Source organism: Macrosteles quadrilineatus, unplaced genomic scaffold, assembly GCF_028750875.1.
Source record: "Macrosteles quadrilineatus isolate MER2022 unplaced genomic scaffold, UCM_ALF_1.0 Scaffold_9__3_contigs__length_116548681, whole genome shotgun sequence".
Lineage (NCBI taxonomy): Eukaryota > Metazoa > Arthropoda > Insecta > Hemiptera > Cicadellidae > Macrosteles > Macrosteles quadrilineatus.
Window position 1 is genome coordinate 104,348,537 of NW_026542602.1, and position 27,150 is coordinate 104,375,686.

The 27,150-nt window shown below is 36.5% G+C and overlaps 1 protein-coding gene across 1 annotated transcript in view; it reads right to left on the minus strand.

The window, feature by feature from the left end:
- LOC129003700 (probable E3 ubiquitin-protein ligase HERC1) overlaps positions 1-27,150 on the minus strand; it is a 133,944-nt gene that overhangs the window by 103,882 nt on the left and 2,912 nt on the right. The window contains exons 2-17 of the mRNA XM_054431998.1: positions 24,901-25,140; positions 24,177-24,357; positions 23,811-23,987; positions 22,806-23,056; positions 21,758-21,943; positions 21,418-21,643; positions 19,799-19,978; positions 17,951-18,222; positions 16,027-16,179; positions 14,138-14,301; positions 11,988-12,119; positions 11,357-11,488; positions 3,759-3,909; positions 2,486-2,650; positions 963-1,112; positions 73-196 (exon numbers count right to left, since the gene is read on the minus strand). Coding sequence (XP_054287973.1) covers positions 73-196; positions 963-1,112; positions 2,486-2,650; positions 3,759-3,909; positions 11,357-11,488; positions 11,988-12,119; positions 14,138-14,301; positions 16,027-16,179; positions 17,951-18,222; positions 19,799-19,978; positions 21,418-21,643; positions 21,758-21,943; positions 22,806-23,056; positions 23,811-23,987; positions 24,177-24,357; positions 24,901-25,140 — 2,884 coding nt within the window. The remainder of the gene's footprint in view (positions 1-72; positions 197-962; positions 1,113-2,485; positions 2,651-3,758; positions 3,910-11,356; positions 11,489-11,987; positions 12,120-14,137; positions 14,302-16,026; positions 16,180-17,950; positions 18,223-19,798; positions 19,979-21,417; positions 21,644-21,757; positions 21,944-22,805; positions 23,057-23,810; positions 23,988-24,176; positions 24,358-24,900; positions 25,141-27,150) is intronic.

Genomic DNA, 27,150 nt, shown 5'->3' on the forward strand with positions numbered 1-27,150 from the left:
ATGTTATTTAGTAATAATTAAAACCTCTTTGACTCTACATTATAACCCAAATTATGTTTTCAGTATACTGACCGTGTATCTTATAACAGGCATCGGGGAAGGCTTTGAGCAGTGAAGTGGTCCGAGCGTAGATATCACTAGCGAGTGGCAACAGCACCAGCAGATGTCTCTGTATCAGACCCATGCTCTGGGACTCCTGCAAAGCAGAGGAAGGAATAAACTGATAAATCATTATTTGGGATGTTCCGCTGCCATCATATAATATTGGACTCCTCAAATGGCATCTAACACAATTGATTTCAGTAGTTAAAAAAAAAAAACCAACACAACATTTCATTTGTGGGTTTAAGGCAATGGAATAGAATGATAAAATGTTGCAATAAAGCGGTTGGCGAAGATTCACAAGAAATTTATATTGCTTGAAGAGACGTTTAAGGGTTGGACGTGTTAACATCACTCCTTTTCAAGTATGATGACTCTATTTATATTTTTGCCAAGATTATCCTAACTTAATCCTACAAGCAACTTTAACAACCACACCCTCCTCAACCTACTAGAACTACACAAAAATAAGTAAAGCACGTGGGAGTACTTCTCATAATTAGTACTGTTATTGGCTCTTCTTAATGATGCTGTTATATTACCTCTGAAAACTACCCTGCATATCTTGCCCCCAACTATGCAGCGGACCTCTCTTTCCAACATTTAGGTTTATCTTCTCCTTCGGGATACAACCCTCAAAAGAAATAGGTAATAAAGAGTTAAGTTATGTATCCGGGGAAAAGTTATAAAAGTGTGGTTTTTGTATAACTTTGCCCCTTATTATATTGACTCCGTCATTTCTGTCATTACTCAGTTTTACCATTACTAGTTAATTATATAGATAATCTTGGAGCTTTATTTTGTTAATCTACCTATAATTAAATAAAGTAAAAATATAAATATTTTGACTTTAAATCTACCTGATGTGGGTTGTTGACACAATACGCCAGCAAGTGTGTCTGCAGGGAGACCAAGAGATCATACAAGTGATTTGATCCAGTACAAGGCAGGCTCCAGTGAGTGTCTGTTTCACTTTTCAGTTCCTTCTCAACTACATTCAATACCTCCAACTGTAAAAAAATTGCTATTCAAAAACACAGGATCCTTACAATATGTTTTCTAATTTTTGAAACTAAACACTAAACACAGGTTTTGCAATGGCTTTTGACATTGACTTTTAACTAATAAACTAGACCAGCGGTTCCCAAATGGTGGTATGCATACCACTGGTGGTATGCGGGGACGTCTAGGGTGGTATGCAGTCAAGAATAGAAAGCTTCTACCGATATAAATAAAGTAAAATTATTTTTTGTTTTATAAAAATTTGTCTTTTAGCGAATTTTCCATATAGGGAATAAGCTATTACCGTCGGTCTCATAGTAAGACCTGGACCCAGGACCGATTTATTTTTTCGTTTTAAAGGTCACCAGAGGCCAAAAACACCATCCGTTCAAATTCATATATATATGTGTGTGTGTTTGTGTGGCCGTTAGCATGATAACTCGAGCAAAAATGATCCGATTTTGATGAAGTTTGGTATAAACGAGTAAACCTACATTTATTCGAACAAGATCGCGAATCAGCACGATCGGACTATGGGAACAGGGGTTTACGGGGTGTTTTATAGGGAAAAAATTGTGTTTTCCCATTTTTCACCATAAAAACATAAAATTTTGCAATTTATTTAAAACAATTTTGTAGAGGTTACCCCTAAATGGGTATCGCACGTAAATTTGATGTAGTGCGAGTTATTTTTAGCGTCTAACCCCCCACCCCCTCAACCGATAATATCCTCCTTCCGGCAGTACTCTCAGCAGTCAATTGCCTTGCGATGGCTGTCTTGGTTGGGTAGTAGTGTGTTTCTTTATGCACTTGCTAGTCAGTTTCGCATAAGTCAAACTTACGTGTCAATACCCTTTGTGTAAAGTAAAATGGCCGGCTTGTGTATGGTAATTTTTATTTTTTATAAATACCACCTTATTTAGTATTTGAGGTAGTGGTACTCCAAAAATTTTAAAAATATAAAATTGTATGCACAGAAAAAAGTCTAGGAACCCCTGAACTAGACAATTACTTTCTAGCTAAATGATTATTTTTTTATATTTTTTTTTATATCATAGTTCAGTGAGTTGCGTGCTACATACTAAGTCCATACTAAGTACATACATTCTAAGTCCTCGTTTAATTTGTGTATAGTTATTTTTGTTTTCTGATAGTTGATATGACATTAAAGATTATATAGCTTATAATAAGTGGTTTTCCTTTTAATTTTGGACAAAAAGTATGCATATTTAAGAGAAATCAGTAATTTGCATCAGGTCAATCTGTTGGTGGCTTAATTAAATAACGTTACTTTTCATTCTATAACTGGCTACAACATAATTGAGGATGGAATGTCTCGCTCTATATATAGTCAAAGACGTAACTGGACCAAGCTTCTTACCACAGACTGATACAGGTTATCCAGCAGAGTGTTCATGAGTGTCTCTGTCATTCCGAGGTCTTGTTCCGAGTTGTCTTCACTCTCAGCTGACTTTTTGTAGCCGAGAAGAGCCGACAACTGTGAATGCTCCTCTAGGCTTGACACAATGATACCCAGCAACATTCTCTGTAAGTTAATAAGATTCAATGTTTTAAATCTTCTGGTTGCGATCACTTCCACATTGTCTATAAAATAGCTCTGTATCAGCGTCATATTTTAGTACTGACTAGTTAAAGTAATATCGTTTTAGGTGAAAGTTTTTCTCTAATGGCACTAAAGTAGTTCTATTTGATAGTTACACATTATGTAATGTCATATAATGTGTTACTATGAAAAAATTTTACTATACACAAATTTTCTACATAAATTTACAAATTTGCTATACATACAATTTTCAAAGAAATATCAAACAAATACTAAACAATTTTATTAAAACTAAATGTTCTAAAAAAGTCAGCAGTTGACTGTTGAGTTACACAGACTGTCAAGTTACCGGGTGTCGAGTTAGTGAGGTTGTACTGTACCACCTAACACGATTCTGGTTACAATAGACGTCATCTACCAACATCCCTCATCATAAGCCTTCCACTGGATTTCTTGTATCCCTAGCAAAAATTCATCCTTGAAAAATATCACCGCCAGTTCAAGAGTTAAATCTACCTCCAGATCAATGAAACAGCTATGGGTACAGGAATCACCCCGTCCTATGCTAACCTTTACATAGGCCGGTAAGAGAAACAATTCCATGAAATGAGAGAAACCGTTGTGCTGGTTCTTTTACATAGATAATATTTTTTTTTTGGACTTTTGGTCAGAAGAAGAGTTGAAAAAATTCAACCAGACATTCACCAACGCTTTCACAAGCTAAGGATTCCCCACAAAACCAGCGAAACAGTCACCAGCAAAATACAAGTCTCACTCACCCTGTCAGAACATCAACTCACCTAAATCTAATCCGGAAGTCTGGCTGGCAACCGATTACCACCATTGCCTACAGTCTCAAAAAAAAAAAAAATTGAAAGAAGGATACAAATTTCTTCAAGCTTCCACCCACACAAGAGATCTACTTCTAATTGCCACCAGTCACAGTTTTCAAACAAATAAATAACCAAGCCTAAAATTAGAGATCCCCAAACAAGTTGAAGGTTATAAGGTTATAAGGTTTATAAGGTTGATATTAATTGGTCTCTTCCTTGGCTATACAGAAATACATAATTGACATCACGGGACTTACCTGACCTTTTGAGAGATTGCTACCCTGGGGCAGCATAGCTTGTAGTAAAGTGAGACGCTCATGTAGTGGAGGCAGGAGCAAGGGAGCTCCTACAGCTAAACATTCCGTCACAACAGCCTCCACACTAGCAGGTGTCAATACATCTACAAGTCTGTAACCAGCAGTAACTAATGAGTGAAGTGCTCATTTGGAAGCATAGTACTGTTAAAAGTACATCACATTTACTGTGATTCTAGGACTATAGTTTTTTAATCATGGTTAATTAATCATAGTTTTTCTTTCTTTGTCGATGTCTTAGTCTGGACGCGTTGCAGAAAGTCAACAGTCCCGGAAGGTCAAATAATTTATACCTGTGCCGCTAGGTCAAAAACTACAATGTTTGCAGTGTCTGTAGATCAAAAATCCCAGTAAGTCAAATAGTACAGTCCGGGCTAAAAACGTAGTCTATGTTAAAGCAATTGACTTATTGGGAATTTGACCTAATGCAACAGCAGTTTTAATATAACGAAATAAGATAAAATATAAGTTCAGTTTCGCTGAGTCAACAGTGCCGGAAGGTCAAAAGTATAATCTGTTAAAAAGAGCGATAGTCCTCTCGACGCATGACTTCAATAATTTCGTGTTTTGGTGTACTTAAAGTTGTGCTAAAATTTTGAAAATTGGCACAGAGCTTCTTGGTTAGTCCTACTCGATGACAGTTTTGTTGGAACTTTAATTATTTACCAATCTAATTAATAAAAATTGATATGTATGGTGAAATATTTTTAAATCGTGATTTCTAACATGAAAAAGTTAGCATGCGAGATTTTTTTTTGTTTTTGGGTTAGAGATGTTTTGTCTGTGGCAAAGTTGTAGCTAAAAGTGCGATGCGTAAAATATATTTTTTTTAAATTTTTTACAATAAGTGGTTCAATAGATAACTTGGGTTGAAGAGGACGGCAAATTTAGCATTTCGCAACGCATGGAAAGAACTACATCGTATGATGCGACTGCTGAGTGGACTTTTAATTTACAGTTCTAAGGACAAGAAAAAGATGAATATACAGATTACCAGTACATTCATATTATATATAAAACATCTTTCTGTATTACCAGCTTACATTTTTCACTTATATTAATAAGAATACATCATAAACAGGGTGTTAAAAATAAGCGGAGAGATACTTTACCTAGTTAGTAATTCCTTGGGTCAAAATAAACAGAAAATGAAGGATAAGATTTTTTCCAAAATCGTTTCGTTAACCAGATATCCGCCTTTTTGTATTTTTTACATACCGTATTTATCTTTACACTTTTTCAACCGATGTCTATGAAACTTGGTATGTATGTTAAGGTAGGAGAGACCCATGTTATAAAAAAAGATTCATCTCGATTCACCCTAAAATTTCTACATTTAACACTTAACTACAATATAATATACTTTACTACACCACAATATTTACGTATCACCATAAATCTTTAATAAAATAAAACGTTAACATTTTTAAAATTCAAAGTAAATCAATATAATCTTTCTTTTTTGAAAAATATAGTAAAAAAAATAAGGCGATGTTAAAATAACGACAGGCGAGTTTCGATCTGGGTGTTTACGGTTTGAACCTAGGAGGATTTAACATTAATTAACATTAATGTTTAATCCCCCTAGGTTTGAACTAATTGAGAGGAATACATGAAACCGAAGGGGGGAAGTAGCAAAAAGTGCACTAGTACTTACTAGTGTCCAATTACAATTTGATGGATTTAACCAAAACCTTTTCTATTTCACTTATTTTCAGCTGTTAAATTTCAAACGATACGTTTTAGCTACATCATTAACATTATTATCATCATCATCGTTTGAGTTTGGGTTTGCGGCAATGTATTTTTATGTATAAACCCTTTAATTTGATACCTACCAAACTTGACCTCTGCTGCTATTAATTGACTGTATGGACTATTAATTAACAGCTGTGTCTAAGGATTACGTCGGCCTTAAGTCACTAACAGGACAACAAGATCGCTCCACTCATCACACACTCATCTCCATTCATACTTGGCTTAAAATGCATACATTTGTATGGTCGCCAATTCAAAAACAAGTAAAATAGTATTACAATTATATAAGAATTTTGTCTTAGTCTTTGTGGTCCATCCCTCTTAAGGGATAAAAAAGTGATAATAACTTTTCAACCATACTGTATAACGCCAACACGAAATTTTTCCGTTGAACTCCTCCGCATTTCTTAGGCGATTTTGACCATTCATGTCTCATTAGAGAGAGCGTGTCACGTAAATTTGCAGACCAACCTTACATTTTTAAATCCCTTGGGCTCAGCCCCAGCGGCTCATGTTATGAACCCATGTTATGCCTATGAAGAACATATTGATTTATTTATATTAGGATCAGCCCAATTAATTGCTGTTATGCAATTCAAGGAAATAATGTAGGCTACATTATTAACATGTTACTGATTTGTTTGAAATACTATATTTACTATTTCAATTTGGGTTTGCTGGATAATTTAATCCATTTTACCAAACAATAAAAATTAATGGACAAAGTACTATATTTCATGAGCAATCATTGAAAGGACCGATTGAAGTCCTCATCAACCAAAAGAATGCCTACTAAAGCAAATAAAATTGAGACGAACATGTAATGCACAAAATCAGATGGTTCTTAAGTATGTGAAAAAATGTATCGCTATTCAAAAACAGACGGAAAACTTGTAAACATATTCGTGACAATGGAACCATGTTACATGGCTACATTATCAATGACAAACGTGGACAACCTTATACGAGTGTGAGTAAGTCCGAAAAACTCTAAAAAACAATAAGCAATAAATTGCAAGAACCGTTGCGCCGTTGCTTATATCATTGGGTATACACGTATCCACTGACGTGTATACTCAATGCTTGTATCGAACTGTTATATGTACATCGTGAGTTGTTCCATTAGTTGTTCCATTTAGTTGTGTGTCCATTAGTATAATATTTTAGTTGACTCTTTTAAAGTCGGCGGAAATTGTGACTGTTATTACCCTTGAAATAATGTTTGTGTAGTACTTTGCAATCCTACCAATGCTTATAGAATCATACGATTACAATTTTCTGGTTAGAATATGTCGCATAGAGTGGTGACTACTGTATATTTTTGGTTTGCTTGTAAAACAAGATCAACAAAGATTTTCCATCGACTTAAACAATACGATACTCCCAAATTGTTCATTGCAATAACAAAATATCACACAGTTTGATGAATATTTGTGTGTAAACCACATAAAGTACACCTGTATTCTATCTATTTTACCTTTTATTTTTCCAACACTTTATAGAAAATCACACATTACGTGATCGGTGAAGAAAGGCTGTATCCCATGTGTTTTATAGGTAAAGAAGACAAGGGCGGTCCTAGACATATATTTTGGGGGGGTCACCGGGGGCCTGGGGGGTATGGAATACCCCCCAAAAAGGAGGGGGGTCCTGGGGTTCCCCCCGGGAAAAATATATAAATAAATAAATATAGGCTATACAGGGTGATCAACTCAAGGAGGCCACCATTGGGATATCGGAAACGGTAAGAATTAGAGAAAACTCAAAATGGAAGACATTCCTTTATTTTTTGTGGCAGTTAAAAATATGATTTTAGTTTTTTGAAATTCAGCCACCATTTTCCAAAATGGCGGCCAATTTTGAAATTTCTTATCGAACCCTATATTTTATCATGTTTTCGGATAGAATAGGCAATTTAAAAACTTTTTTATCCTTGAAATTTTTTCGATAAACCCACTCGTCTAGGAGTTACCGCCTATGGAAAAATGACTTCCGGTGTACATATTACATCATGTAGCTCCTAAACAAGTAAGTTTATAGCAAAAATGCGAGGAGTAAAAAAGTCTTACAATTGCATCCACATTCAAAAAAGACCATAAAATTCATAAAAAATATGAATTATATTATTTAAGAAATGGCAGCAAACTTGAAAAGTGGAAAACTTTTTATTTTATAGTCTTTAAGGAATGTAGATGCAATTCTAAGACTAATTTACTTTTTGCAATTTTGCTCTAAACTTACTCGTTTAGGAGCTACATGATGTAAAATGTACACCGGAAGTCATTTTCCCATAGGCTGTACTCCTAAACGAGTGGGTTAATCGAAAAGGGTCAAGGCTAAAAAAGTTTTGAAATTGCATATTCTATCCGAAAACATGATAAAAAAACTAAAATCATATTTTTAACTGACACAAAAAATAAAGGAATGTTCCCCATTTAATGTTTTCTCTAATTCTTACCGTTTCCGATTTCCCAATGGTGGCCTCCTTGAGTTGATCACCCTGTATATATGAATTTGAACGGATGATGTTTTTGGCCTCTAGGGAGCTCAAAATGAAAAATGAAATCGGTCCCGGGTCCAGGTGTTACCATAAGTACTACGGTAATAGCTTATTCCCTATATGGGAAATTCTCCAAAAACCTAATAGTTATAAGGTAAACGCACCAGTAGCTGACAGTATAAGAAACTATACGCACTTAATAATCCGTGGTTTTGAATAAATAGGAACTAAAGAGATATTACGGATTTCATGTGATTCTAAATTTAGTGTAGTTTTCAAATTTGTCATACAAAAAGGGGTTTTTAAATATATTTTATAAAATTTTTAAACTTAATTCAACCTTTGTACGTGTTCCAGTGGCTGACAGTGAAAAAAGTGCTTGTACCAGTAGCTGACTGTCAATTGTCCCAGTAGCTGACACTGGCACTATAAATGTACTAGCTGCTAAACCTAAGGGTATTATAATTTATAAGACGAATACAATCTAACTTAATAATTAAATTATAAAATAATGTAAAACGTTATTAAAAAAATTTATTTTACATATTTTAAAATAAAAAATATTTACATTAAAAAATATATACCTATATCCTACTAATATTATAAATGAGAAAGTTTGGATGTATGGATATATGGATGTATGGATGTATGTTTGTGACAAGTGAACGCGAAAAATACTGGTCGGATTGGGCTGAAATTTGGCATGATGATAGCTGACATTCCCGATTAACATATAGGCATATTCTTATTTCAAAAATCCTTTCGGGCTCCGCCCCAGTGGCTCTGGAGTTTCCCATGTTAACCTAATGAGAAATGGAATTATTGAATCTTAACAGCTGTTTCAATTAAACAAGTTGGTCCTGTTCTATGATGTTCAATAGCATTAAAGTTACAAGGATTACCAACAGGGTGCAGCACTATTATTTCTGTTACATTTATGACAACAGCTAATTTGCAACCAAAAGGTGAGTGAGCGTAGCGAACGAACTTCAACCTGGAGGCGAGTTAGCGAAGCGAACGAGCTAAACTGAAGGCAAGTGAGCGCAGCGAACGAGCTAAACTGAAGGCAAGTGAGCGCAGCGAACGAGCTCCAACCTAAAGGTGAGTGAGCGTAGCGAACGAGCTCCAACCTAAAGGTGAGTGAGCGTAGCGAACAAACTTCAACAAGGACGTGATTGAGCCATGCGAACGAGATAATCTTGAAAATTAAGAAGTTAAACGGGGCAAAGCCCGTGGGTTACAGCTAGTATTTTATATATATTTAAAAAAATATACATTTTTTAAGATAATTTGGCTTATAAATTAAAAAAGTAAAATCATTTTATAAAAATGTGAGATCACATAAATTATAAATAACATGCAAATGTCGATGGGTAAAACCAATTTAATATTGTGCAAGTAGCAAATATCCCCTGTCAGCTAGTGGAACTTGTATGGCTTTTGTGTACCAAAGCCTGACATTGATATAATTTTAAATCCAAAACCCCTAACACCCCAATTTTTCATGAAATTGTCAACAAAGGTATAATTGATAAAAATAATGAGCCTAATCATTAATACTATTTAAGAAATTTAGCGAAATGACAAAAAACCAAACTTACTTTCTTAACAATTTCATTAAGGGAATCGACTAAATGTGATGTGTACAGACAGGGTCGCTTTCAAACCACCACCATTCCGCGAGTATGGGCTAAATTTCACTGATTTTTTTGTAAACAAATCAAGGATAAACATATGTTCTTCTAACAATGCAATCATGTGTAAATATTTTTAAGAGACCACATTATAATGTTAAGAAACTCAAACTGTCAGCTTCTGGAGCACTGTCAGCTACTGGTGCATTTACCTTAAAGAACAATATTACATTCAACCAGCTGTTAGTTAAAACAAATTATATGGGACTAAAACAAATCGATGATTACAAAGATTCCTTTAAAAAATAATTTGAACATCCTTTTATTTTACTATGCATATTTAATTAATCTGCCATCCTCATACCTAAGAATTGAATGTATCAATGGTCAGCATTACACATAGTATAAATAAGTCAACTCTAATTATATCTTTAAATTTGTTTCCAAATGCTGAATTTGTGTCACAGATGCTGAATGTTTACAGCTGTTATGTTAAGCAAATTATATTGTACTAAAAGCTGGCTTAGAAGGTTAGCGTCGGCTGCTAGACTTTTTAAAAATAAAACTTAATTTCTAAAAAACTGGGACCCTTAATTATAATTATGGCTTTGACATTCCCTAGTTCTCAAAATTATCTTTCTTTCAACACAAAACTAATGAAAATCCATCGTCTGGTTGATTCAGAATCGTGAAAAAATCCCATTTACGTTTTAATAATTTATATGATAGTTTGGACAGGTTTCAACCCTTCCGAGGCGTAATACATTTACACAGTTTATATGTAGACTACATTATAACTCATAAAATAGTTCTACAATTAAATGGATCTCCTTTTACAAACGTATATAATAACCAGAAATTTTCAGATCGTCCTTGCGTGTATTTTATGCCACAAATTTTGACGAAAGGCTTTTCATTACATAAACTATACCTATTTACAGTGTTGACCAAACAGTTGGCAAGAAGCATTAATAGATAAGCTATGTACCAAATATGATAATTTTAGCTCTATTCTAATTATGACAAAACACGAAGTAACTAAAAGCGAGTTTTGTTGATGTAGTAAGCGTTGCAGGAGGTCTACTTTACACTGAATCGAATCGACGTTTTGTTTTATTGCTTTTGATCTTCCGGCACTGTTGACTCAGCGAAACTGAACTTGTATTTTACCTTATTTCGTTATATTAAAACTGCTGTTGCATTAGGTCAAATTCCCAATAAGTCAATTGCTTTAACATAGACTACGTTTTTAGCTCGGGCTGTACTATTTGACTTACTGGAACTTTTGATCTACAGACACTGCAAACATTGTAGTTTTTGACCTAGCGGCACAGGTATAAATTATTTGATCTTCCGGGACTGTTGACTTTCAGCAACATTCCCCTTAGTCTACTAGAATACACAGTTCATGGAGATAATGAGCGAAGACGTTTGTTGAACGAATGTGATGAGAGTTCCGTTACTGGCTAAGATCAGCTCATTGTTGGCTAGAACCATTTATTTAAAATCTTACCAAAAGTCCTCATCGGTTTAAGGTGATCAGTGAAAATCTTAATGACCAAGGACCAAAGGTCAGTTCCAATACATCAAAACCAATAATCTCAAGATTATTTTTTTTGTACAGCTGTTATACCTCTAAGAGTACTAACCTGAACAGCAGATGGCGCAGCGCTGTAGCCTGATCTCCCAGCACTGAGGCGGACGGTGTAGCACCGGTGGTGGCCAGCGACAGGTGAGCACACAGTAGTTTCAGACACAGCCGTACAAACTGTTCATGCTCCCTGGTATAAAACAGCATCAGTTAGGATGAGACATAATTTCATTTCCTATCAAAATTCAGGTCTCAAAATCTAAAATTATCATCCATAAAGGAGTAAGAATATAGAAAGAATGAATAGGTTTCATAGAAGTAAAATAAGTAACTGGGTTCAAAAAAGAACTGAAGGTATTAGTTTGCTTAAAACTCAAACCACTGCAATTACAAACAACGTAGAATAATTGTCCACACATTTTTAAGACAGAACAGAGCACAAACGGTATTTTGCTATGCAGAGACTAAGGATACCTTAATATATTTACATTTGAATAATCTAAAAAATACAGAATTTAACAAAGGAAATTTAAAATATCCATGGTAAAATAAGCAGATGCTTGAACTATCAGAGGTCAAACAACATAGTTCAAGGTAATAAGTGGTATTGCTGATTAACACATGGCTTTTATGCACTGCATAGGCTGTGTTTTATACATTTACACATAGGGCAGTTAAATACTATTTACCTGTTAGAAGGGAAGGGAGCCGGTGGTTCAGCCTGAAAGCTTTCGCAGTATTTTTCCAAGAAAGATCTCATTAGAGAGAAAGAGGCCTCTTGAAGATCAACACAGAAAGGGCGGTGCCATGTGATAACAGATCTGTTGAAATATACAAAATTATAGTAAAGTACCGAATGGACCACACATGGACCATTCTATGGGCACATACTCCTTGGTTAAAATGGCCCACTAAAATATCCCTTAAATAACTAGAAGAAGGGAGGGGGTTATTAGTTATGTTATGGAGTTCAGACAGCTTGTCTGGAAAAATACAATAAGTCCTGGGTGTGTAAAGTGTATAAGTCCTGGGGCTTATATAGATACACAAGAAAAAGTCAAACAAAATCCCATTGACATCTTGGTCCTAGTGCCGGTCTTCAAAGTAGATTTATAAGAAATGTCCGTTGGAATTCAAAACTAATCTAATTCAATTGAACACTGTGAGCCCCTGGATTTTAGTTTTGTCACATAAGCTACACAAACTAAAACACTTTATAAAAAATCTTCATGGTTTTTTCCAAAAGTAAAAATAATTTGTAATCTCGTAGACTACACCTTACATAAGCAAGTTTCTCAATAAAAAAGTAACTTGATTTATGAAATTACAAGAACTATTTGGGACAAATTTACTCTCTAGATATGGGAAGGAGTAACATTTAATTCGGGATCTTCGCAGGAAAAATTTTTGCTAACCTTTGGTGATTTAGCCACGTTACGAGTGACGAAGACCGTCTCCGCGATCACAGGAGTTGTCGCCGGTATGGCGGGTGACGATGATTATGTCTCCGTGGCCATGAGAGATGTTCACGAATTCGCTGTTATTGGGAGGGATGTTAACAATGTTACTGCGAACTAGTGATGGTCAAAACCAGAAATTTCAAATCTCGAAACCAAAACCGAAACATAAAAAATCGAATCCCGAATCTCGAATCTGAACACTTGAACACGAAACTTTTTCAAGCAATCTGGTCAAGGTTGCTAAAAATTAAATACAAGTAATGATAACATTTTCATTATGATTATGCGATCAAAACTGAAAGAGATTGACTCCTGATCCAGACATAATAACATAAATGTGACAGATAAACTTCAAACCAAAAATAACATATTGTTTTTATAAACAACTAACATTTAAATAAATGAAACTCTCGACATTGAAATAAACATAAATATTACCTTAATTAGAACATTTAGTGGTCAATATTTTTTTGTGTTTAATAAATATCGAATATCGATATGAAACTGAATTCTAAGCTGTTCCAGTATTTAAGATGCCTTTTGCAGTTCAGAATACAATTTACTTGTTTCATTAGTGTTAATGGAGATCTGTTTGCTCGATTGCTACTAGCTTGTGTGTAAACAATGTTAATAATAATGACACAAAAATGTCATCATTTTCAAAAATATAAGTGCCAAAACTTCGTATTTCGAAACTTTTGAATCTCGAAACTCCATGATCGAATCTCGAAACCGAAACTTTTCCAAAGTTTTGATGGTTTTGAGATTTGAGATTTGATTTTGACACATCACTACTGCGAACGCAAGGGCATATTGACATAGCGCAATGATCGTGGGAGTTTCACGATGGCGTCGTGATCACAGGTTATGTTAACAATGGCATTATGATTGGGGTTATGTTATTGATGGCACCGTAATGACGGAAGATATTTACGATGGTGCCATGATCCCTGAGACATGTCGATGATGGCATTGCGATTGCAGAAGATATTATCAATGGCGCTGTGATCACAGAACATGTTAATGATGGCACCATGATTATACCATTTTAACAATGTTGCAGCAACTACGGCTGTCATAACTTCCAAGTCCTTTTAATTCCAAAAAAATTTGTTAGTTGTGTTCTACAGCCTATGAGGGGTTTTATCCTCACGGTCTAGGTATTTCTTGACAACTTTTTCTGTAATGAAATAGGCAGGCTTAAAAATTTTAATGTTTTACAATTACCTGTCCTTTGTTGCACAAATTGTATAGAGACAGGGCATAAACCAAGTGGCGAATTAACATAAATTGTACAACTAGCTGTTGCAATCTTCTATCCTTGATAAGTTTGTGTCTGGAAAACCATTTATGATCCTATATACATATTTTTTACCCACCTGTCAGTAGGCAGTGAGGTCCATACAACTGAGTGGCTGGTGCCAGCAGAGATCTGATGTATCTTGACACCCTCCAGTCCAAGCACTCGCCTGGGCCTCACTACAGGACTGGTAGAGTGGCCTTGACCACACTGACCCATGGCGTTGTTGCCCCATGCAAACACCTGCAGCATACAGGTCCATTAATTTAGCTCTGGAAATTTGTTCTGACACTTTGAAAACATCAAGATAGACCATAAACTGTTACGACTGAGTTACTAAATGTGATAAATCATGGGTTTTTTACCTATGGCCCAGAAATTTAGGCCTAATCAATTCCAGGAAGAGTCCAGATTCATCAAGACTGAAGAAAGCTCAAATGTTTAAATGAAAATTTAAGGTCGTGTTAATTTTGATGATATAATTGAAATGTATTGATTTAATGATATGATGAATCATGTGTTTTTTTCTCTAAATCAATGGAATTAAATTGGTAAATTGAATCCTAAAGGTCAAACTGTTTAACTGCCAGCAAAGAATATCATGTTGAAGTTCTAGCAACTTTCAGTGAGCATATAAGAAAGCAACCAGGATTGTGGAAGAAATACTCATGGATTCTTCATCAGGACAATGCCCCAGCCCACATTGCACTGATAGATAAGTCAATTTTGGTCAAACATGGGATCCCGTGTTGGTAAATCCACCATATTCACAAGACGTAGCTCCCTACCACTTAATTATGTTACCGAAATTTTAGGAAACATTGAGAAAAAAAGGATCAACATTCAAGGTCTTTATTTGTCAAATTGAATGGAAGAATTATGACATTTGATGTTGTTATCTTTATGAGTTATCTAATGTTTTATCAGTTTACAAAATAAATGTTTTCAACTACAACAATTTATAATTATTCTTCTCTTCTGAAACAACACAACCAGATGTTTAATAAAGGCCAATGACCTAAATATCATGATTGTGCAATGTTATTTTGATGAAAAAATCCAAATCATGGCATACATTTTTTTTTAGTTAATTCAAATGATATTTTTGATGGTTCAAAGTTTCTAGTTTCAACACAGAAAAAGAGAATCTGAAGTCAAATCGAACAAAGGATTCCCGAAATACAACTTTGTATCATTGTCCTGCTATTGGAATCCTTGGCCAAGCCAGCCCTCTAGTCAAGGTTGTACCCTCCCCTCCCCCCTTGCCATCTCCACTCGCTGTAGCCCATTGCCCAACTCCTCCCACCCTTCTAACTATTGTTTTGCCTTTCTAGTATTTCTATTCTGACTTTTTCTTTGAACATTAAATTACGCTAGTAATAAATCATAAATCATGGTAAATCAAGTTGTAAAGGAATAAAAAGGATAAAACTGAGCTAAACTACTGACTCAATGAGTTCTTAGAAGTACTTGACCTGCCTGCAACAATTATTGACGTGATAAAATATTAATGGTTTTGGGACTGCTAATTGGGTGATTTATTGCACCATTACCCTAGTAATAAATTATGAAAATCCTAAACAAACATCTGATAAACCTTTTTATGTGCTCCAAACCAACGACAGAGAATTGAAAGTAATAATTGTTATAGTCTATACCAAACCGAAATTGTACTGAGTAAAATACTGTACCGTACCCGACGACGGTAATTAGGACAGAACCGTACGTACTGACTTTATGGGTGCACTGCAGACCCCTAATTCTAAATAGTAATTCAAATAAAATTAAACATAATAATAACAGCATAAAATACTGTAAAATTTAAAATTATATAGTTTTGTCTGTAACAACACAAGTCTTACAGCATGATTTAGGTTGTGTAGGGAGAGAAAGTGAAAAGAGCTACACCAAAATTCCTGTTTTTTAAAACAATGCATTGTGTTAGGCCTATTTCAATCTCTTACTCACTTCACAGTCATGGGTGAGTGCCAGACAATGAGAGTCACCCGTAGAGATGTCTACAATCCTCAGCCCTGCCAAGTCATCTATCAGGCGTGGTGTCATAGACGTGGCATCGGGGCCTCCACTGCCCAGACAAGCACTACTGCCCCAGGCCAGCACCTACCCAACATGTTCAATTACCAACATTAATCAGAGACAGTTAGTTAAGTCTGTCCTTGTAACTGAATGGATGAGAGATTGTATCAGTAACTATAGCATCTTTTAAGTCACATCAATTTAGCAAAGGATAAAAAACTAAGAGAAAATATAGTGTTGACACTAGCAGACACTATGAGCAGCTCGTTGAACTAAATAGGATTTTTTAAAGTAAAAAACACACGTTTGGTTATTTGGGACTATTGGAACATTTGGTCCCAATAATCGGATGTCTATCGCCCCGAAGCAGAATGGTTCCTACGTGTCTGCAACGGCCTGTGAAAACCTCAAAATGTGTCCGCAAGCGCTAAAACTAAAAAGCTAAATAATGACTTATATACCGGTATATATATATTCACTCTTTAGGGCTACTAGTAATATAGTTAAATAAAATAAGTAAATTTCAATAACTTGTATCTAGCCTACTTTTAAAACAAAAAACTAAAAAACTATTAAGGGGTAGGCATAATCAGGTTATTTAAATTTACTTTTTTTTAAAAACGTATATATATATATATATATATATATATACACATACCTTAACAAGTGTTAACAAGGTCTTCAGAAGTAAAACTTTAAATGTACTATAGTTTTTTTATATAAACACACTAGGGATGGACGGGATTGAAATTTTAGTTCAGACGGGACGGGACAGGATTTTTATTTCCTTCCCAATTTTCGGGACGGGATGGGACAGGATTTTTTTCTAAGCATAAAAAAAGTACTGTATTGCAGTTACCAAAAAAGACATACGAAATCAATTTTTACCATTTGTGGCACTGATCTATAAAAACATCTACAAAAAATGGGTAACAATTTACAGGTACCTATAGAAACTTGTGACTCGCGGGTCACGGGGTGATCGTCTGTAGAACTCACGGTCACGGCGCGATCGTCGTCATGACTCGCGGTCACGGCGCGATCGTCGGTATGACTCGCGGTCACGGGGTTATCGTCGGTATGACTCCACGGTCACGGCACGATCGTCGGTATGACTCCGCGGTCACGGGGTTATCGTCGGTATGACTCCGCGGTCACGGGGTTATCGTCGGTATGACTCCACGGTCACGGTGCGATCGTCGTCATGACTCGCGGTCACGGCGCGATCGTCGGTATGACTCGCGGTCACGGCTCGATCGTCAGCATGACTCCGCGGTCACGGCGCGATCGTCGATAGGACTTCGCGGTCACGGGGTTATCGTCGGTATGACTCCACGGTCACGGCGCGATCGTCGGTATGACTCCGCGGTCACGGGGTTATCGTCGGTATGACTCCACGGTCACGGTGCGATCGTCGTCATGACTCGCGGTCACGGCGCGATCGTCGGTATGACTCGCGGTCACGGCTCGATCGTCAGCATGACTCCGCCATCACGGCATGATCGTCAGTATGACTCCGCGGTCACGGCGCGATCGTCGGTAGGACTCTGCGGTCACGGCGCGATCGTCGGTAGGACTCCGCGGTCACGGCGCGATCGTCGTTATGACTCCGCGGTCACGGCGTGACTGTCGGTATGACTTCGCGGTCACAGCCCGATCGTCGTTATGACTCGCGGTCACGGTGCGATCGTCGGTCCAATAATCGCGGCCACGGCGCGATCGTCGTTATGACTCCGTAAATGTGTCCGCAGGCCCGCGTTTCTCGGCGTTTCGTGTCCGCGACAATGTCGCAGCGTCGCTCGTTGTTCTGCTTTGGGGGTCTATCGGATTATATAAAGTCAATATCAAAACTCACCTGACCATTAGACGTGAGAGCCAGACTGAACTGACTGCCAGCCGCCACCTTCCGTACATACACTCCCTGTAGGGCCTCTATGACCTTGGGCCTATGCTGCCTGACAGTATCACCGTGGCCAAGCTTCCCCTGGTCCCCGGATCCGAAAGACCACACAGTCCGGCCGTCAGATGACAGTGCCAAAGTGTGGGCTGCTCCACAAGATGCAGACCCTACACCATTGATGTCTCGCACCAATGTAGGAACGTTACGACCATTGCCGTCACCGTGACCTGTTGTTAACCCAAATAACCATTATTAGTTTTCTAGTCAATACAGTAGGCCCTCTTTTTACCGACCCTCATAGTTTAATAACCTAAAAGGTCGGGTAAAATGTGAAAATTTGTAAAAATGTCAAATACAGTAGGAATAAATATGAATGAAATACTGCATCAATACTTCAACAATGCTTAGTTTTGCTATTTCCAATTGGTTATTTCTGAAACTCACTGTAGGAAGGTGGCACTTTTTAAAAAAGAGAAAAATGTAAACGTATGAGACTTGCCAAACCTTACCTGTATTACAAAAGTTCAAATGTAAAAGAGACAATACACAGTTAAATTGACAAATAATCAAGCAAATTACAGTAATGTACTTTTTCTAAACTATGATCACTGCAAGAAGTATAAAACTAGACTGGGAACTGTAACTGGAAGTACATGAGACTCAAACACAATTTGTAGCACAATTGAGTGTGACATGATAACAGAAAAACTAGTTTAGCACCTGTTTTGTAAACAACTACACAATACTATGACTTATTTAACTCAAGAACAGTGTCACCAGTGATTTTGCTAGAAGAGAGGTTATCCCTAGTTCACCTATAGGTTAGGTCTCTGACGGCCTATAGCTAGTCCCCTTACCAGGTCACTAGCCCTACTCACAAATATTTGTAGAGCTTATTTACAGGGTGTTTTTAAAAGAATGCCGGGATTTCAAACGGTCGTTGCCCAAACGATTTAAACGTCAAATTGAAGGGAAAAAATAAAGTTTTTTTCTCGTTCTTTCATACAATTCGGAATGATTTAATAAAATTCAGATTTTCATAAATCTTATATGAGCGTAAAACTGACAAAGTCCTTACTCTTAGGGCGATCGGGGGGTTTATCTGATGTCTTAAAACTGAATCTTTTTTGGCACAAATCTCTATCTTGTATAGATGACATCATAAAGTGACCAATTTAGGTTTGTTAAACTGAAGACTTTGTCGGGCAATAGATTTTTTTAGGCTTCTGATGCAGAATTATCGGATTTCTTCGACTATGTCATCGCTTGTTTAGCCGGCCAGGCGAATGTCTTTTCAAAACACTTCGGTGCCACGAAACTCATTAAACCAGCTTCAAAAGTCTTTATCATCAAGTAGATGAGTTTAATTAACAATGGATATAAACTCTGCGAACTACAGATTAAAATCTGTGCCTTCTGTTGTGCCGTAAACGTCGTTCTGGCAACTGGCGTCAGGTGTATGAGTCAGAGTCACAATAGCGGCCTATCACCCTGCACCTATTTTACGCATGCCACGGTAAAAGTTCCCTCCCTTGCTACATGGGAAACAAAACTTAGTTATTTTAGCTTCAATTTGACGTATAAAATGTTTATTTACCTTGAATAGTATCCAAGCAATTACCATTTAAAATCCCGGCATTCTTTTCAAAGCACCCTGTAGAATCTTAACCCCCCCCCCCCAGAACTTTTATTGTTACCTGTTACAGACTATCAAGTGTTGAATAATTGTATGTGTTGGACAATCAAGTGTGGGATTATGCCTACTGAGTGTGTTTGAGTATAAAGTGTCAGAGGTTTATTCACCTAGTCGGCCGTGGTCCCCCTCGCCCCACGTGTACAGTTCACCCTCACTAGTGACTGCAGCACTGTGTCTGTAGCCTGCACTGATGTGTGTGATCACTTTGCTGCTGAATGGAAGTGCGTCTATCAACTTGGGCTGCTTCTGTGTTGTACTCATCCCATGGCCCAGCTTACCATAGTCACCTGCACAAGTTAACAAGTAGGCTATACAATTCTAACTGAAGTAACAAACTAAGTAACTATTGGTAATATACATCACAACTTTAAAATGCAGATGTATATCACATTTTTAAAAATAATCTTACAGTAGGCTTCCTGGATACCTAAAATCACGGTTAATCAACAAAATACTATTAAGTGTATTGAAATACAATGTAGTGTTAAATTATGGTAATTAATTGTTTATATTGCACTAAAACATAACTTAATGTTATATTTGACAGAAATCACGATGAATAACACACGTATTTGATCACAATGAGACTCGTAAATACAAAGAAGATCTAGTATTTAATTAAGATCAAATAAAATATTCACAACACACAAACTACCGTCAATTAACTTCTTTGAAAATAATCTTTAATAGTTTTCAGTTTTTGAACAAAAAAATATGTTTTTTTATTCTACTTTCATGCTTTGTTACACAATTTGTTCTGCAATAATTGGAGCATTGTATTGCAAAACTGGATAAGAGGGGAGGGTCTATGACCTTGAGTGGGCCTGGGCATGGCTGGTGACAGTGATTTATTGTTTACTAACTGCTGTTCGCAACGTAGAGGACACTGAAGCAAAAAATTTGATCTTTAATTCTGTTGTATAAAATAGTTACACATTCGTCTTTGGTTTCAGGAACATAGCTCAATTGAAACTCTTATTTTGGCGGCGCTAAAAAATATGTATTTTGAACGTATGGCCATGGTTGGTTTGTCCTAGGGGCTTGTACGCTGGTTGGTCACTGACAGATGTGCTTGGTGTGTGTGCGTGTGTGTGTGTGAGAGAGAGAGAGAGGGAGACAGGAAGATTATTTTTGTACGGTTTAAAATGTAAGTTATTTTCTTTTGTTAATGTTTCTGTATCCATGATTTAGATTTTGTTTTTGTTGTATATAAATGTAATTGTTAAAATATATGTGTTATATTTATGACAGGTTAAGTGTAAGAAAGGGCCATGTGGCCCTAACTTTTGCCTGTATAAATAAATAATATTTCATTTCATTTCATTTTGAAAAAATATCTTTCTTTAAGGCTAGGCTAACTTATAAGGCCTAGTGCAAATGATATGAGGTGCTGATGCATGTATAGAAATAATGTATCCATACGATTCAATTTTCAAATGATAAGCTTACTCAAACATTTATTTTGTAGAAAAACGTACAAATAAAGTAAATAAGGAAAAATAATCCCACAACATAAAGCACTGTAGTAAAGCAAAAACAAAAAAAAACAATTTATATTCGTTTCACATATAATTGATATGTTTTACCGTAGTTACTGAGCTTTTTTAAAAGTTCAATCTTTACCTGCAGATCAGTGTGTGTATATATCACAATAATATGTTCCTATTCAACCACGCCTACTTTCCTAAAAAAATCTTAAATTTTGAGGAAATAAATTTTGACTCACCATCCCCCCAACTGTACACGTTGCCATCCTCAGACAAAGCCAATGTGTGTCCGTCGCTGCCCTTGGACGATGAAAGCTTCTTCATCTTCTCGCTCACCTCTAGTTTCTTAGGTTTTGGCTGGTTGTTGGAGTCCCCCAGGCCCAGTCTGCCGTAGCTGCCTTTGCCACACGCACTCACCTCTCCATTAGTGTGTATCACAAACGTACAGTATTGTCCTGCTTCCACCTGAAATTACATGGAGGATAACAACTATTTATTTTCTTGTTGTTAAATCATTTTGTTGTGTAAAACTAACTTTTGGCAAAATAACTGTTTGAATTTATGTAAATAAATAAATACCTGTTGAACATTCTGGAAAGCCCTTGCCAGCTTGGGCACCAAGATCTTCTCCTGGTTCTTCTTGGCCAGTTGATGTGAAGTGTTGCTGCCCCAAACATACACTTCACACTTCTCCTGTGGCAAGGCAGACTCTGAGTTGCACACTTCACCTTCACAATGTGTGTAGTCGCAGGCCAGCCTCACCAGCTGCAACAACATCATCCTTGTATAGACTGCAAGAGTGTAAACAACTGATAATCACATACAAACAGGGGCGAATATAAGCCCCCCCCTCTAAATAATGGATAATATGAAGAAAAAATAGGTACCATAATATGAATTATTTATCATGAATCATGCACGAAGTCATCGCCATGGCAGACAGTGATAGTTTGTGCGAGTTCGGGTTGATTCAGACCGACTTGAGCTCCCGCCCGCCGCCCGGCTATTTTTGCTTGCAGCATTGACCGCTAGAGACCAGCATATCTACCGGCCACAGGGGAGGGGAGTAATGAAGAGTTCAGTCAGTTCAGTGGTAGCCATTTTTATTGTTTGTTATTGAATGAATGAATGAATTAAAGCTTTATTCCAACAAAGTATTTACATAATTTGTACACAAATATTTAAAGGAGAAAAAACATAAGTGAATTTTAAAGAAAAGAATAAAATTAACATTTGCATTAGCGTACATATTTATAAGGAATAAGCCGACATGGGCAGCGAGCCTGTGTGTTGACTGTAGTTGCGTCCAAACATAACGCGTATTTACATCTGTTATACGGTGTACTGAAAGATGTATATTTACATCTTTTTTGTATATTTACCGTCTTGTGAGTAACAGTATAAGCGTAAATATATGTTTTAAGTGTTATAAGACATATCTTTTATTTACTTTCCGTTTCCGTGAATAATAATAACGATAACACCAAATAACTTGGATAACAACCAGGAAAATTTGACCATTCTATTTTACTTGTACCCTTGCTCTTGATTGAAATTTAAATATCCATAGAAAACCCCAGAACTAAACAAATATGACATTTTTACACAGAAAGCCACAATACACTACCTCGTCCATCAACATAAGTGCAGCCTTGTACAGTGGCATGGTGGAGCTCTGGGTTGACACAGCGGCAACATTGAGCTCTCTCTGTGCCCCGCTGGCAGTTATTGTCCTCATCTGACGAAGAATGGTGAGAAACTCTTGTGTTGCGATGTTGCCGCCACTGTCTAAAGCCATCTCAACCCACTCAAGCAAGTAGCGGAGAGAGCCACGCTGTACTGCCAGTCCCAACAGTAGCTCTGACGCCAGTAGTTGACCTGTCAAACATCAGTGATGATAAAAAGAAACTCATATGTTGCAATTTAAAATGAATTATTCTGTTTTACACATAAAACGTATTTCATTGAAAATTTTTTTTTATCTTAATTTTTAATATTGAAAGGGCAAAGTAAGAGTACAAAATTAACTACAGATCATGTGAACTAATTTACGGATTGTTTTATTGTCAAGAGAGTATCTAATAGGGATTGGATACAGAGTCATATGTCTTCCTATCACATCTTTATTAATCTACCTTGCATTATGAAAGTCATCTCATATTACTCTTGTATTCATGTCCTGTCACAAAACTAATTTGCAACAGTTTCTGAACCAACCAAGTTGAAATTCTGTCATAATATCCTACACTAAATATTATTCACTAGGACAGTCATGCAACTAAGGCATAAGTTCATCTCAGCCTTTATTTTAAGACCTGTAGCTCCATACACACCATATTTTATGTTTTACGTTTTGCTTTTTTCCCTGTTTTGTTAATTTTACATATTTTCTCCTCCCCCTATGTTTTACAGTTTTATCTATTTATTTATTTTGCATGGTGTGCTCATTGGAGTTTTTGTTTGTGAGTGAAGAGGAAATGCATCTCTTTTTTGTTATTTTTAGTTTAGTTTTAGTGACTTGGCCTATTGTAAAAAACCGAACGGCTGAATGAATCTTGAATCACTTCAACAGTTCCATAGTTTTAGAACATAGATCAATACTGTTCGATCAACCGATGTATCTCCAGCTCACCTTTGACATCTGCTCCTGAGTTAGGCACAGCCATCTGTTTGAGAAAGCTCCCAACGTGAGTCAGTGTCTCTGCCCCCAGCCCAGAGATGTGGTTCTCGTTGGCGAGTGACAACGGAGGCAGACTTCGGACAACTGTGAGCGCACTTACTAGCATCTCACAGCATATATTTACTGAACCTGCAACAAATTAGGAGGAACACTAAATAACTTTTAACCTCTTATTGGAACTGATTGGAGTATACGCGTATACAGTTATTTGGCCAGGTTATGTATTTAGGTCATCATTAGGTCATACATATTATAAGAAAAGAGAGAAAGAAATGAATTTCATTGGTCACATATCAATGATAACATGAGCCTACATACCAGCGCCAGCAGTTGAGCCCCAGTTCTGTCTGAGAAGAGCGAAGATGAGCGACAGTCCTGAGCGTACAGCAATCTCCAGCAGAGCTTGAGATCCGCTCACAGATTGTTCTGTGATCAGCTGACTGTCCGATGTCTCTCCACGCATCTCACCCTCACTGCCTGAGTATCCTTGTGGTTTACCCTGTGGAGAAATTGAGCAATGACCATTACCATGAATTAGGCCAACGTCATTGACTATACACAGAAAAATATAGTCTGTGTATAGTCAATGGTAACGTGCATTTGCCTGATGAATTCCTGAAAATGAAAATAGTGATTTCTAATAGTCTGTTTTGTGAAAAGTTTATTAACTATGTGTATTTGCTTAATGAATTCCTGATAATAGCCATTTCTGATCTTTATAGCATCTGATATAAATTACAACTTTTTTTCTGAATAAAAGTTTTTGCCTTAATGTTTGTGGTATCAAATAAAACCAATCACACAGAGCAAATTATTTCCAAATATGAAATTATTTCAAGCAAGAAAATTACCCTTGAATAGTTCAAAACAATCTTGTTTTTCTGTGTCTGTTCTCAAAAGGCAATGGATGAATGAGCCCATTACAATCTATAACAAACAGCCTCGCAAAATTTAAACTGTGGGTATGCACACCAGTGAAGCGAAAATTATTCTAAACACTAGGACAATATTTACATAGTAATGTTATTAAACAGATTAGTACCTTGTCTTTAACATGATATTTTGCTTGAAAAGCATGTAAAATTCTCTGAAAAATCGTAAGTCTTTGCTTGAGGATTATGGAGTAGGTAGTTTTAGCCCTTGCAGACCTAGCAAGACGCAGTTGGGCCGCTAAGAGTGATGTCACATATTGTTCCAGCTCAGCATCGCTGTCATATGGAACTGCTGGAAATCCTACAGTTTCCACAGCACCACTGCTTGGTGTCGGCACAGGAATCAATTCCTAGAAAATATGTTTTAATTTTTTTTAAGTGGTAATATCAAAAGAAACTAGTTCCTTAAGTCAATGTTACCTTTTTTCAGTTTCCAGTTAATAAGCGAATTATCTAATACCCCATCCTCAGCAAACCTGCCGACCAGTGTATACGCTGGGATGAAACTGCAGCAAAAATATTATTCTTTAAGCATTTTCAAGAAATGTGCTAGTAATTTTACATGTTTGAACATTAACATATTCAATTTTATTTGTTGTAGCAAATTAGCTATAGCCTGCAAAAAAATTTAGGCCTACCTAGCATTTTTCAGTTGTGTATAGCAAAATGCTAAAAATGTTACCACAGCTTTTAAACCCTGCTGCCGACTATGCGAATTTACATTTGCTTGAATTGATTTTTATTAAAATATTTCCTTAAAAATATCAAGTTTAAAAACCTATTATTTAGGGGGGAAATAAGTTATATTGACATTTTAAATTATTATGACATCAATAATTTAAAAGAATATTAATTTCAAGTAGTATGAAAATGTTCTGAGGCCTACTTTTATTGCAATTAATCTATCAAACTTTGCCTAATCCTAACATAGACGTATGCATAACATAGCCTAAGTAGACTGAGTGTTATAAACAAATTAGTAGAACCAATTCTCTCTTATTATTAACAAAAAATGCTTGCTATTATTAATGCTTACAAAGATCACAAAATAAATCCTCAAAAAAATCCAAAAATCAAAATCCGAAATCCATATATAAATCCCAAAGTACCGAACCTTTGAGAAAACTACAAGTCACACCCCCATAAATCATAAATTTAAAATGTTTTTCATAACGAGAAACCTTGCGCAGATCTATTTATTATTCCATAAATTTCCCTTTAAGGTCATAATTCATTTCTAAAGCTAACATTCCATATAGGCCTATCTAATGTTAAAAATACCTCAGCTCTACTTATTTGTATGTTAATCTTTTAATTGATTACCTACCTTATTAAAATTGTGTGATTATTTGATTGTATTACTGTATTTTATTTGGTTTATTTCAGCTTAACTTAACCAATCAATAGTTTTATTAATACTTATGAAGTCAAACGGGATGAAGCCCGTGGGTAACAGCTAGTTTAAATAAATCCTTATTGGCACTCGGTCTGCTATAAGTTGGAACGTTACAGGATTTTAAAAAAAAATGTAGTAATTTGTCATTCAAACAAATGAAAATGCAGGACAAATGCTTTTTGGAACAAGTGTTTTACAGATACTTGGAATGGTTGATTCAATAGAGTTGATAATTCACCAGGATGAAATTAAAGTAACCATCGGATGAATCGACCAGCAAAAACCGGAATGAATCGTTTGTTTCTATTAAATAGTTCCCATCACTAAGATTATCTAAACTGCATAGGCTACCCTAGTTAACACGTTCAGTGTGGCATACAATCAAACAGGCGCTCGCCAATGGTGGCCCCCGGCGCGCCTCCGAATGAGCGAACGCGATTGGCATTCAAATATTTCATCTTGATGAGTAAAACAAAGAGCAGCGGTGATTGTGCTGCGTACAGCCAGTGTCTTTGTAATGTGGCTCGAAGAGGGAAAATCCCCAAAACACAAAAGCATTGCCAGACGGGATTTTTCAGGAAATTTTTGTACCAACCTACACCAAAATAAAGCTCGCTTTCTAAGCTATAAGGCTGGCAACGATTATAACTTTCCCCTGCAATGGCTGAGCTCATACTGAACTAATGTAGTAGGAGTGGCGCTACTACATCTGTAGATGTAGGTTTTTTTTTTTTAAGAGGTTGGTGGCCTCTTTTAACCTTGCATTTGCCCGTCCACATAGGCTAAGCGCCCGTGCGTGGATCGTTTACAGCAAACCAAGGAGTGAGCCGGTACAGTACAAAGGTGAACTGTACTGATAAAATGTTATCGGCAGTGACCACGATCCGAACCCACGACATCGCTGCCTTGGGCCCGAAGTCCGCGATGCTACCAACTGAGCCACCGACTCACTAAAGTATTTTAT